The 13,938-nt window shown below is 39.4% G+C and overlaps 2 protein-coding genes across 2 annotated transcripts; one reads left to right on the plus strand and one right to left on the minus strand.

Moving 5' to 3' along the window:
- Nucleotides 1–1,202: 1,202 nt before the first annotated feature.
- LOC147496648 (uncharacterized) lies at nt 1,203–2,261 on the minus strand. The gene is made up of 2 exons (XM_086562625.1): nt 1,884–2,261; nt 1,203–1,787 (listed from the first exon to the last, which is right to left on the minus strand). Exons 1-2 carry the CDS (start codon nt 2,259–2,261, stop codon nt 1,203–1,205), a joined length of 963 nt encoding a protein of 320 aa, XP_086418751.1.
- Nucleotides 2,262–9,859: 7,598 nt separating this feature from the next.
- LOC147496649 (deoxyhypusine synthase-like) lies at nt 9,860–11,822 on the plus strand. Its single transcript, XM_086562472.1, has 3 exons — nt 9,860–10,355; nt 10,433–10,600; nt 11,722–11,822. The coding sequence occupies exons 1-3, from the start codon at nt 10,293–10,295 to the stop codon at nt 11,746–11,748; spliced, it is 258 nt and encodes an 85-aa protein (XP_086418598.1). The 5' UTR covers nt 9,860–10,292; the 3' UTR covers nt 11,749–11,822.
- The last annotated feature ends 2,116 nt before the right edge of the window (nt 11,823–13,938 follow it).

The raw sequence follows: 13,938 nt of genomic DNA on the forward strand, positions 1-13,938 counted from the left end.
AATATAAACCTCCATAATAACCCCAATAAGATCAGCAAATATAGTATTAACAAGCTTTTGGTATGTGGCTCTAGCATTCTTTAGGCCGAATGGCATAACAACATAGCAATATAGGCCTCTGTCTATGATGAATGTTGTATACTCCTGGTCATCATAGTGCAGTACAATCTGATAATATCCTAAGCTTGCATCCATAAAAGATAGTTTATTGAAGCCATATGTCGCATCCACCATATCTGAAATTCTGGGTATAAGATAAGGATGCAATGGGCAAGCTTCATTCATGTCTATGAAGTCGACACAAATTCTGAGCTTCCCATTCTTCTTTAGTACTGCTACAATGTTGGAAACCCAAGTTGGGTATTCAACTGGTCGAATAAATCCAGCCTCCAATAATTTGTCAATCTCCTTGTTCACTAAGAGTTTCCTGTCTGGGGCCATTCTCCGTGGTTTCTGCCTTACCGGTTTGACTTTTGGGTCGATATCTAATCTATGACAAGTGACGCTGGGGTCAATACCGGGCATATCTATTAGATTCCAAGCAAAGATAACTATGTTACTTTTCAATAAGGCCACCAAAGCCTCTTTCTCTGTTTCAGAAAGTTCTTCAGAAATGAAGGTGGTTTGACTTTCTTCTTCTCCTATCTACACTTCTTTCATCTTATCGACTATTGGAGGTCCCTTGGTTGGTGCCTCCCGAGGTGCTTTGGCTACCCTCGTTGGTGCTATGGTCCAGCTCTACTGTAATTGCTATTTCTGCTCAGTGTTGAGAATTGTGTGTCCTCTGACCTTAGACTTTTTATAATCATCCATCGCATGCTCATGGCATTTCAAAGATGCAATTTGGTCACTTCGGATCTTACAAGTTCCCTCTGCTGTTGGAAACTTAACAGCTTGGTGATAAGTGGACACCACTGTATGCATTGCATGAAGCCAATCTCTGCCTAGAATGACATTATATGTGGATGGGCAGTCTACTAGAACAAAATCAACTCCTACAACCTTAGGACCTACTGTGATTGGCAAATTAATTTTACCAACCTTTTTAGCTAGAGCACCATTAAAGCCGATAATTGGAGTATAGTATCATCTTCCTGAATAAGATCATCTTCGAGATTCATGACAGAATAGCATCCAGAGAATAAGATACAGGCAGAGCTGCCGGTGTCTATCAGAATTCTTTGGACTCTGCGGATGCCAACCTATGCTGTAATCACCACAACATCATTGTGAGGATAGTAGACTCCTCGCTCATCTTCTTCAGTGAAAGTTAGTCCTCCTTCTACAATAGTCTCAGCATAGAACCTAGATTTAAAGTTGATACTGTTTACGTGATTCCAACTACCAATTTTTTGAATCTTGCGCTTCATGCTCCATTTTCTTTCACGGTTGGATGAGCAAACAGCTGCCTGAGCATGACATACAGCTACCACATCGTGCTTGATCAGATTTCCATGAGCTAACTTTTGACTACCCTTTAGATACTCCTTCAGCTGTCCCCCATCTACCATTCTGGAGATCTCCTTCTTGAATGCATAACAGCCATTCAAAGTATGGCCGAAATCATTGTGATACTTGCATTTCTTTGACTTATCTCTCCTTCCCTCAGTATCAGGTTTCATAGGGAACGACTTGGAGAGTTTTCCTTTGAGCTTGTCATACAATTCTGAGAGATTGACGCTGAGCTCTGGAAGAGTAAGATCTTTGCTCGGGCGGTCATCTTGTTTCTGACTCTGTGAGATGCCAGTTTTGGCATCTTTGTTATGTTTCTTTATGTCTTTGTCACCCTGTTATTATTCTTGCTTTCCTTTATCACTTGAAAAATCATTTTGCTGCTTGTACTTTGAATCTTCCTGAATAGTAGCATACGATTCTACTCTCACCAGCAAATCCTGAACTGTTTCTGGAGGTTTCATAGTTAGTGAGTTGTACAAACTAGACTTATCAAAAGGAAGAGCATTTTTGAAAGCTTGCACAACAACAACATCTGGGACATTGTTGACCTCCTTGAGCAGCACCCTGAGTTTTCTGACAAGGTCTCGAATGCTTTCTCCTTTCTCCATGTGGAGGTTGAAAAGAGTTCCAGAACCTTTTATGGTCTTCCTGTTGTAGCGATAATGTTTTGAAAACTTGTCGGCGAGCTGTGGAAATGTATGGATTGAACGAGGACGGAGCTCGTTAAACCATGTCAAAGCTTCTCCGCTAAGGGTAGCTTGGAACATTATGCACATCATCGCATCATTGTTATTAAAAAGAGCCATAGATGATCTGTACTTCATCAAGTGCTCATCTGGACAACCATCTACATCATCGTAGGTTGGGACTAAAGGTTGTTTGAAAGAACCAGGGAAAATGTAATCTCTGATTTCATTTATAAAAGAGATTCTTCAGGTCCTTTGATTACAGTTTATGTCGTTTATATTCCCGAGTAGCTTTGGAATCCATGGTAGTTCTAATGAGTTCTTGGACTCGCTGCTCATTCAAGTTGTCACTATTTTCCTGCAGAGCGACATTGTTTGTGCCGACTTTGTAGGTATGGTTTCTCCTTTCAGGGCTCCAGCTTGGCTCAACAGAGTCATGTCTATGTTGCCTGAAATTTGCTTCAGCCCTGCGTGGGTTTAGCTCTCTGGTTCAAGCATAACCACCCACAAAATTGTGGAGGGCTCCAGTTCTGTGGCTTTTGGCCCACTGTTGGCTACCTCTTCTACCTCCAGCTCTTTGATAACCTCCATTAGTCCTCCGGCGAGTGTTCCTCGAACCATTGTATTCAGATTCTGAGGCATATGAACCTCCTAGACTACGATCAAATCTTCTGTTACCTCGAGCTGGTATGTATTGTCCTCTTTGTAGTACCAAACTGTGAGAGCGTTGCATGTCGCGCTCTAGATCGATTTGATTCGAAGAGGAATATCCAGAAACTGACATTGATCGTTCCTTGGAGTACTGGGAACGTCTTGACACTGATATGCTTCGGTGACGTTGTGGGCTATGAATTCGTCCTAGTACAGCATCAGCACCACCTAAACGCTCCACAATTGGAGTTTTGAGGTTTTGGGTGCAGTTGGAGGCATGGCACCTTGGATGATGCCTCCTCTTTTGAGACCTGCTCTCCCTTGGTACGGAAGATTCCTGCTGAGAGTTTTCTACCCTAGGCATTTTGTCGTCATTTCTCCTAAGTTGATTGTTTTCTCTGGTCAGCCTGAGCAACATGGACATTAGAGTTTCTTCATCAGATGGGTGAGCATTGTGGCTTAGATCTTGAGGGCACGATCTAGGCCCAAGGCGGCCTTGCAAACGCCTAGGCAATGTGGATGGTCCAGATTGGGTGGAAATATCACTCGACCTAGGCCCAAGGCGTTGCTGCAGACGCTGAGGCAGCATCGATGGTCTTGCCCCAGCAGATGCAACTCCATCTCTGTGTGTGATGACTCGAGTATCCCTAGTTGCATCTTGTTCCCCTGCTAGAATAGTAATTCGCAGGTTTTCCACCAAATCTTCTTCTTCATGCTAGGCGTCCAGATTTTGTGGGGGAATCTAACGCGTATACTGATGTTGAGCATGAACCTTGTCGGCAACTGTGTGCTGTGCTTTTTCAGCATTAGGAGGAAGGTTTTGTGCAATTTCTAGAGCCTGACTGGTGTTAGCCACCTTTTGATTTATTTTGGGTCTACTAGCAGCCATTGATCGTGATATTCAATATAATAAAAGAGAAGAACGTAGTCGTGGGTTGATTCCCCACAAACGGCGCCAAAAGATGTCGGGCAAAAATTAAAGCACAACAGATCTACCCAGATACTTTTAAAACAAAAACTGACCTTCTGAATATCACCACCTGCGAGAGTATCATCGCTACTACAAAACAATTTTAGAACTTGCGCACCTTGTTGAACTTGTTGCATAAGAAAAAATGTCTTAGTTGTTGAGACTGAACCACTTTTTAGTTCAGTGGCTGCCTACATACCCCAGAAGGATCAAGTCTTTCTGAAAATCTCTGGAGTGTGGAGTTTTCCAATGTAGTTATGTTGGTAAAAACTTTTCAATATGTAACCATCCAAAAAACTAGGGAATATCCGGATATGGATCCTTATCCATTGTTTTCAGTTACATTGATAGAGCCAAAATCTATCCCTTGTTTTCAGTTACATTGGATAGAGCCAAAATCTATCCCTATTTTTCAGTTATATTGGATAGAGTAAAAAATATATCCCTAGTTTGCAGCTGATTATGAGCTTATAGTGAGGCTTGGCCCACATGCCATGTTATGACCTGGCTACGAACCAGGGCTAGGTCTGTAGATATGAAGGGTCCAGTCTGGGTGTCATGTCCAGAGATCATGCCCAACTGGTCCATATAGGCATTGTGCTGCTGAGCATTCCATCGAGTTGGATGTCTCACTACACAAGTCGATCCAAAGAGGCCACAAATGAGGAGGATCAGGTAAAGCCATGTGGACCATTTATGAGGGTCCACACACTAGAGAGAGGGTGACCGGGCCTAGTAGACTAGTGGCTAGGTTACTGAAGGATAAAGAGGATGATTATGTTTGGAAAGCTACTATTGTGGACTATGGAAGGGTGAGCCGAGTGAGGCGCACAGATGTGGCTTATAAACGAGCGCCAATGGCAAGAGGCTTGGTGGACTCAATTATGCTGGAAGCCGATCACATGCTGGTGGAAGGAATAACGGTTGTAGAACTGCTATGGTGAGCGCTTATCGGGTAAGTGCAAATTCTTCGTTTGTCTTCATAAGTCATTTTGTATGTACCCATGTAGCTGTTAGAAAAAAAATGAATTTGCACAAATCCATGAATGAGTAGTTTGTCTCCCAAGTTACCCCACTTGAGATGAAATGAGTTTTTTCTTGAAACAGTACGTAATGTGAGAAAAACCTTTTCAAAATGATGCACTTGTTCGAAACAGTGCATTATGCCGAAAAGGTGCGACCTTTCGAAATGTGCACTGGTTCAAAACAGTGTATCATGCTGAAAAGGTGTGACCTTTCGAAATAGGCACTGGTTCGAAACAGTGCTTTATGCCGAAATGGTATGTCTTTTCGAAACATGTGACTTTTCAAAGAGTTGCTTACTTTTTCCCAAGAGTCACTATGTTGTTTCGAAGAGGCACCACTCACCTATAAATAGTGGATGAATTTGGAGAGAAAAATACACCAGATCACACAGAGTTCTGATCTTTCTCTTCTCCCTCTGTTCTTAGTCAAATACTATGTTGTGTTCGCTGATTCTATAGTATTGAAGTGCTAGCTTTCTATAGAAGGAAATCCGTTCTATTTTGGGAGACAGTTTCCCATCAACCTTCAAGCGCCGTGAGGGGGAAAATCTGTCTTAAGTTGTTAGGAATATACAACTTAATTGTACTTACTCTTTACCAATTACCAAACTATACAAACCTTTTGTCTTGTAAGTGTCTTGTAATGTCACACTTAGAGACAGATCTCTATTGCCTTGTATTAATTTGGTTGAATTAATTTTGGCTATACTTATTGTTAATGAACTTATTTTTTTTAAGTGTTTTGTTCACGTTTCTTTGAGAAACGGTGGTCAAAATATTGATATGTCGCAGACACGTTTTTTGTAACTGGGGAAGGTATGTATTATTGTATTTCTAGTTAATTGCATGCCCTTGAGCTACCCATAGACCAAAAGGCAAAGACAAGTAAGCAAATAATTTTAATTATGGCTTGGGCCCTTCTGAGGTAGTAACAGCGAAAAGGTTCGTATGTTCGGAATAACGCATGTTCGAAAGGACACATGCCTTATTGTACACATGTTCTAAAAATTAATTGATATTGATTCGAACGGACATTGTACACGGTAAAGCCAAAATTATCCCATATTGATATGACGAAAGGACACATGTTCGAAAAGTGAATATTTGAAAAGGTAAAACATGGTACCACCTGTTGGCAAGAAATGGTTAATGGTTTAAACACGCATAAAGGCAACCAAGTATGCTTGGTGTCTTGAAGTTCCAGTTTTAAAAAAAAAACATATAAGTGGCGGCTTTTCATGATTTTGGTTTGCAAAAGGTGCTTAAAATTGACTGTGTTATTTTAATAACTTACGCAAACAATCACTTGGTCTATACACAGAGGGATGTCCAAGCCTCTTGAGAGTAGCTAACAAAAAAGCCTCTTGTGAACAAATGACAAATGTAATGTTCGTTGAATTTGTGAGTGTATCTTCTTTAGTGAATATAATTTGTTTATGCTTTTGGTTTTCGTGAATAACAAAGTGGGTTTCTATTTTAGAATATAAATGACAACACCACCGTGTTCTCCTATTCATGCCGTTCCTATTTCATTTGCTTTACCTACTAGTTCGTTGAATGGTATGAACATTTTGGTCCCCGATGATGACCTTATGTTTGTAGAAGTGGAACTCAACAACTACGGTGTCTATTAGCAATGGTGGATACCGGTTCAACTCATACGCTAATCTCGAAAGTATGTATCCGAGGCTATTGGATTGAAACTTCGCAGAATGTACGGCTGCTCTTATGAGGGGCTTGAACCAAGAAGCCAACCGGTGAAAGGACTCGGCTTTGGAAGTTGACATTAAGATGCACAACTGGGCGAGGAAAGGTGGACCTGATGGTAGCTCGCTTAGACCATTTTCAAGTCATTCTTGGAATGGACTTCTTGAAAGCAAACAAGGTGGTGGTAATGCCACACTTGGAGGGAATTATGATCCAAGATTCCGAGAATCCTTGCTTCATTCCAGATGTTAGGAATGGCTGGTGCTAAAAGGGTTCTAAAAATATTGTATTATTTGTAAGATATATGCGTTTTACTATTGCGCCAAAGAGTGCCAATAAAGAAGATTGTTTAAGATATTGTTCTGTAAGCATACTTATAAGCAAAATTGAGGTCTTAGAAGTGTTTCGACACTATATGAATGATATGTGACATTCTTTAACAAGACGCCTCACTTGCTAAACATATATCTAAATGGTTTTCCAATTTATTGACTTTGTCATGAGAAATTGGGAAAATGTGGGGGATTATGAATCTCCTTGAATTAATTCATTCAAAATTGGAAATTTGTTGAAGCATTACTCAAAAGACATCAAATGTGGTGTTTTACTCTAGGAGAGATGCATAATTTTTTTGGAAATCCTCAAAGCAAACGTGCATAGCAAGGTCCACTATGGAATCATAATTCATAGCATTAGACAAGGCTGGAGAAGAAGCTGAGTGGCTTCGAAATTTCTTGGAGGATATTCCAAACTGGGCTAAACTTGTGCCAAAGAAAGGTATACACCGGATGTACCAATCTGCTATTGGTAGAGCATAGAGTAGCATGTATAACGGGAAGTCTCGACACATACGTCGTAGACATAACACCGTTAGACAATTGCTCTCAAATGGAGTTATCTCAATCGACTATGTAAGGTCAAAAGGTAACATTGCGGATCCGCTTACAAAAGGTTTAACAAGAGAGCAAGTAGAAAGATTATCAAGGGGAATGGGCTTAAAGCCTTTGAGATAATCAACCAAGAGTCATCATAATGGAAAACCAACCTAGTTGATTTGAGATCCCAAGATCTAGGTTCAATGGGCCAACCGAATTATGTTTGTGACTCACCAAGATCTAGAGTAATAATATACTCTAACCCATTCCTATATAAGATGCTGCATATCCGGGCCGTGAGAACCGGGATAAGTCAAGCTTTTAATGATTTACTATATCTTGGAAAGTTATGCTATCCAAGTGGAGTATTGCAGATACTCTTTATAGAAATCACCTATGTTAGTGCGGTGGGGGGGCTTCTATGAGAATTTTAAAGGCAAATGTCTCAAAAGCACTATCCGAAACCAAGAAGTGTTCAAGGCCAAAATGAACACAAACGCGTGAGAACCAACAAGATTCGAGAATGTATTGCGTGAAGATGATTGTCTAGGTTTATACAAATGGTCGACGGTTCAAGGACATTAATTGAAGTCTACCGATCGTCCAATTAAATCGATCGTCTTTCACTAAGGCAAGTTCAAGGCCTCCCATGCTACTTGACTCGATGCAAAGATCTTTTCATTTGTAAAAGAACGTAAACCGATGTTTATGATAGAAGAAGCCAAATTTTCATTCATGTGGGGGATTGTTAGAAAAAAATGAATTTGCACAAATCCATTAAAATATGAATGAGTAGTTTGTCTCCCAAGTTACCCCACTTAAGATGAAATGAGTTTTTTCTTGAAACAGTACGTAATGTGAGAAAAACTTTTTCAAAATGATGCACTTGTTCGAAACAGTGCATTATGCCGAAAAGGTGCGACCTTTCGAAATGTGCAGTGGTTCGAAAAAGTGCATCATGCCGAAAAAAGTGACCTTTTCGAAATAATCGGGTTCAAAACAATTGCTTTATGCCGAAAATGGTGTGTCTTTTTCAAACATGTGACTTTTCAAAGAGTTGCTTACTTTTTCCCAAGAGTCACCGCTGTTTCAAGAGGCACCACTCACCTATAAATAGTGAATGAATTTGGAGAGAAAAATACACTAGATCACATAAAGTTTTGATCTTTCTCTTCTCCCTCTGTTCTTAGTCAAATACTATGTTGTGTTCGTTGATTCTATAGTATTGAAGTGCTAGCTTTCTATAGAAGGAAATCCGTTTTATCTTGGGAGACAGTTTCCCATCAACCTTCAAGCACCATGAGGGGGAAAATCTGTCTTTAGGACATAGTGTATCTACACTAGGCTTGGATTTAATTAAGAAGTATAAGACACTTACAAGACAAAAGGTTTGTATAGTTTGGTAATTGGTAAAGAGTAAGTACAATTAAGTTGTATATTCCTAACAGTAGCTGATTGTGTCTTGACTTGTTGTTTTGGTGTAGAATATGCTCTATGTACAGCAGTTGGAGGTGCTAGTGTTGGTTTCGGCTTCATCTGATATGGAGATGCAGTCAAAGTCGGCTGAGATTGCTGATTTGAGGGCGCGTCTTGAGGAGGTGGAGGCTGTGAATAGCGTTGTGCGTGGGGACCTACATGTGGCTGAGCAGCGAAGATGCATGCGTTGAAAGATTTGGCTGAAGTAACTTTTCAGCATAATACTGAGAAGATGTTGCATGCAAAGTTAGGGAAGATATATGAAGGGCAAGAGCGAGAGTTGAAGCGTCTGAGGGGGGATCTGGAACTTGCGAAGGAGGATGTGCACAAGTATCAGAGGCTGACAGATAGGCGCAATTGGGGCGAATCGCCTGGCTGGTTATCTTGCAGTTGTAGGTGTTTAGGTCTATTTAGGGGGCTTCTTGCTGCTGGAATTGAGCTTGAACAAGCCAATTTTGAGACACCTGAAAGTGGAGTCGTTTTTAGTAGTACTTTGCCTCGTACAGTTGCAGCAGCTGAACCCTTAGTTGACTGCACTGAGTTAATAATTGTCAGTGGCTAAGTAGAAGGACTTCTGTCTTTTACCCAGTCGGCTCACAACAATGATCCTTGTAGGCCTGCCCCGGCTTCCCTTTGAACTATGGGGCTGTAATGTTGTTTTTGGCAGTTAGTATCCGAAAGAAAATATTGAGGTGGTGTTCGGTAAATAAGCGGATGCCATTTTTTGAAAATAGGACGTTACTTTCGTTAGATATCATATTGAAATGGAACCCCATATCTCCGAAATAAGCTTGAAGCTCCACGTTCGTTAGATATCAATTCATAAAAGGACTTTCACGTAGTACTTTAGGCTTTATGTCTTGAAAGCCTTGAACCAAAGTAATAAGTGAAGCTGCTTTAAGAATTTATTATCAGGTTTTGTGCGCGTGGTGTTTTTCTTTTGTTTTCTTTGTGCTAACCTTTTAGCAATTGCTCTGTTATGTTTTATGAAAGTACTTAACTTACAGGTTCTAGTGCAATTTGCTAGGATTATTCATGCTGAATTTCTGACAGCCCAGATTATTCTTTGGAATCCATATAGACCACAACTCGAACTTAAAACCCAAAAACTTAACTTTGAATTTCTTGTAGTTGTCTGGCAGAACAACGTGTGTTCGTGTTTGTTGAAAATATAAGTTCGTACAAGTTTTGAAAAAGGCAAATGACTACTCAGTTATATTATAGATTGGATGTGCCTTATAACTTTACAAGCGATGGACAAGTCCTTGGTCCCAAAGTAACTCGACGAAGTGAGTCTTACTTTTACTATATATTTATTATTCACATAAAAGAAGGGAAAAATTTATTGGTGGCTCAAGTGGATTCATATGCTTCAAGGCAAATATCAAAAGATCCATGGTTATGATTTCAATAAATTGGAGTTAACTATTCTGAGCTTCTCAAATCAATGGTGTCAACTAGTTTTCAAGCGTCTAATCTTGGTGAAGCAATTGAAATTGTCAATGAAATGGTACTTTTTTTTATTTCATTGAGCTTGTTTTATTTTTCGTTTTTAGTTTAAAGTTATAATTTTGTTGTTTGATTTAGATTGATTGGAGGCTTTCAGATGAAGCTTTGGTGGAAGGTTGTAGTGAAGAAGAGAGAGATTTGGAGTTTAGAGAGTCTACAAAGTGTAAAATATTCTTGGGGTTTACTTCAAATCTTATTTCATCTGGTGTTTGTGATACTGTAAGATATCTTGTGGAGCATCGTATGGTGAGTTCGAAGAACAACTAGCTCTTTATGTAATATACATGTTATTTATTTTGTCTTTATTTCTTGTGTTTAGATGAAAGTGAAATTTTTACATGCTTTGATGAAATTATTAATTGAAGAGTGTTTTGTCAAGTATTTAGAAGCTTAATTATTATTTCGAGTTGTTGTTGGACGATTCTTAACAAAAAAATTTGGCAAATATAAGAAAATGTTATTGTTAAAATATGAAAAAAATTGATGGTAGACATTATTGTGTGATTAATTAACATGTGAGATGAAAGTAAAATGAAAATAATAATAATATTTGGATGTACAAATGTATAACTGAAGTTGGTATAATGGAGCTAATAATACATGATGACTACAAATTGGAAACGGCTCTTGAAATGTGTGTACTGCATGTAAATGATATGGGGTAGTGCTAACTAGGGTCACCCTTGAAGTTTGAAGAACCGTTTAACCATATGATCTCAGTGATGATTATTTTTTTTTATTTTTATTATTTTTTTATTTTTTTAAATATTATATATCAGCCCCGCTCTTAAGCGGATGTACTTAAACGGACTTGATCTAAAATTTGAAATATCATGCGAAATATACTCACGAACGTTTTAAAAATCGGGTCCTAAAAAGGAAAAACCCCAAACCCCAAACCTCGATCCTATTCCTCTCTCTTATTCTCTCTCCTATCTCTTTCTCTTCTTCCATCTTCACTCCAATTGAAACCTACAACTGTAAAAGCAGCAAAGGATCTTTCTTTGTGAGATGGGCAACCAACTGAAATTTTGTACGAAAAAACGGGGTTCCTCTCTTTGGTCTCTACTCCAATAGGACATTCTATGGCTAATCATAGAGCACCTTGATTTCATCGATTGCCGGTGTGTATCGGCCGCTTGCGAAATTGGAGATCCGCTTTGCAAGAATTATTGCACAATTAGCAGTTTCCGAACACCTGACGATCAAATCCCATGGCACTAAGAGTGGGAAATAAGTACTTGACCAAACAATCTCCGACACTTTCCAATGTGAAACCACTTACCTTCGGCGGAAACTTGGTGTTGCTGATCCTATCCTTAAGTATTGATTTCTTAACTATTTCTAGTGTATTTCCTGCTTTGCAGAAACCTTCAAATTTGTTGTCAGCATAACTGATGGTTGATAGGAGTAAATTCACATAAGTAGCATCATCCAGATTAATATCAATCACTTCAACAATTTGAAGGTATGATTCTTGCTTTATTGTCTTTGGTAATATTGCTTCCTCGAATATGATTCCGTAACCCGTTGTTGTGAGTCGCGAAGAGATCGCGGTTTTTCAAAGGGTCTGCGTTTCCTTGGGTGAATGGAAACACATCATTCTCATTGATCAATTTCGATTAGGGTCAGATTTGCCTATCATTTTTTTATCCCCGATTAATACACTTGTCAAATTTATTACAATGTCTCGATCTTTTTAATCCATAGTTCATAAGATAGTCTCGGTGCTTTAGTTTTTGTATGAACTCAAAGTGGTATCTTTGTCCCTTAGTATTTGCTAATTCTCTTATCCGAAGTTGGTTTTCCCTGCTTTCTTTCGGACAATAGAAAATGGCGCACGCCGGAGACATTTAGCCTCTTGTTTGTGACAATGGAACAGAATGGTCAAGGTAACGCATATTGTTGCTTATTAGATAGTCCTCATTCCCGAACATCGCTTGTTCTATTATTTTTTTCTTGGGGAGAGCTGAGGTATTGGAGTTCCCTATTTTCGCTAGCTTTTGCAAATATTTGTACCTACATGTGTTTTGGCCTATTCTTGATTGGGAAGGTTTCGGACGCCTTTCTTTTGATATTTTTTCGTTGAATATTTGATCTTACACCGGTTTCGATGGAATCTTTGATTTAGGGTGGATTTGCTGGGGATGATGCTCCAACGACTGTTTTTCCTAGCATCGTTGGACGCCCTCGCAACACTGGTGTGATGGTTGGTATGGGCCGGAAAGATGCTTATGTCGGGGACGAGGCTTAATCCAAGCGTGGTATTTTGACACTAAAATATCCTATTGAACATGGGATTGTAAGCAACTGGGATGACATGGAGAAAATCTGGCATCATACCTTTTATAACGAGCTTCGCATGGGACCTGAAGAGCATCATGTTCTTCTCACTGAAGCACCCCTTAACCCAAAGGCTAACCGTGAAAAGATGACCCAAATCATGTTTGAGACTTTCAATGCTCCCCGCCATGTATGTTGCTATCCGTCGTTCTTTCTCTTTATGCCGTTGGTCGGACAACTGGTAAGCAACTAAATCGATTGCATGTGTCATTCTCTCTATGTTATGTCTTTGGTTTAGCAGTGTAATGTCTTAGTTATCAATCTGAAGTTCAAAAGGAAACGATTGAAGTAATAGTTACTGATGGTCCAACAGAAAAAGCTCGAGTGTGCTTGGATTGGCGTTGCTCCAAGCAGCATGAAGATCAAGGTTGTGGCTCCTCCCGAGGAGGAAGTACAGCGTGGGATTGGAGGTTCTATTTTGGCATCTCTCAAAGACTTTCCAAAGAAGGTAATCGCCTCTTTCATTTTTACATCACAGCTACTGGTGGACGGTGTTTTACAAGTAAATGTTGAATTTCTTGTAGATGTGGATTGCAAAAAGCCGAGTATGATCACTACAAAAAAACAGTCAAAAAACAATAGCCCATAGCTGTCGTTTACGACGAAAACATGTGCTATATTCCGTCGTTAGGGCCGTAATAAAAACCGCTGTAGTTTTTGAAATATAACGGTTCGGGGCACTTGTAATATTTAAAAAACAACGACGGCTTTTAACACTTGTAAATCAACGACGGTCGTCAGCACATGTTTCTTTTAAAATTTGGTCCACGTTTATTTTGAATAGAACGACAAACTTAGCCGTCATTTATGGAAGAAATATTTCAACAGTTCACTGTCATTTATTTATTTAGTATCCCCTTTTTTTTGCTGCACCTAAGAAAAACTAAAGAACAGTAACAAAATATAAGAAAATAACCTGAAAAATAGCAAAATATTTTGATTGAATGCTTAAAACTTCAACTTGAACAAATCTCATCCAACTTGAACAAATCCCATGCATACAACAACTTGTGCACAACCAAGTCTTTAGTATAACTTAAGAAAATAATTTAGTTTACATTAGTAAAAGCCTTAAGCCATGTAACGGTAGATCCCACGTTAATGTCACCAAAGGTCTTTCCTCTAGCACCAAACAACTCCGCGTGAAATTCTAGAATCTCGTCCACTACGATCTGATATGCATTCTCAGGCACTTCAGCTCGATCACCAAGCATTCTTCCAATCGCAACCACTCTACCCCC

The sequence above is a fragment of the Coptis chinensis genome, chromosome 5 (genome assembly GCF_015680905.1).
Source record: "Coptis chinensis isolate HL-2020 chromosome 5, ASM1568090v1, whole genome shotgun sequence".
In the NCBI taxonomy this organism is placed as follows: Eukaryota; Viridiplantae; Streptophyta; class Magnoliopsida; order Ranunculales; family Ranunculaceae; genus Coptis; species Coptis chinensis.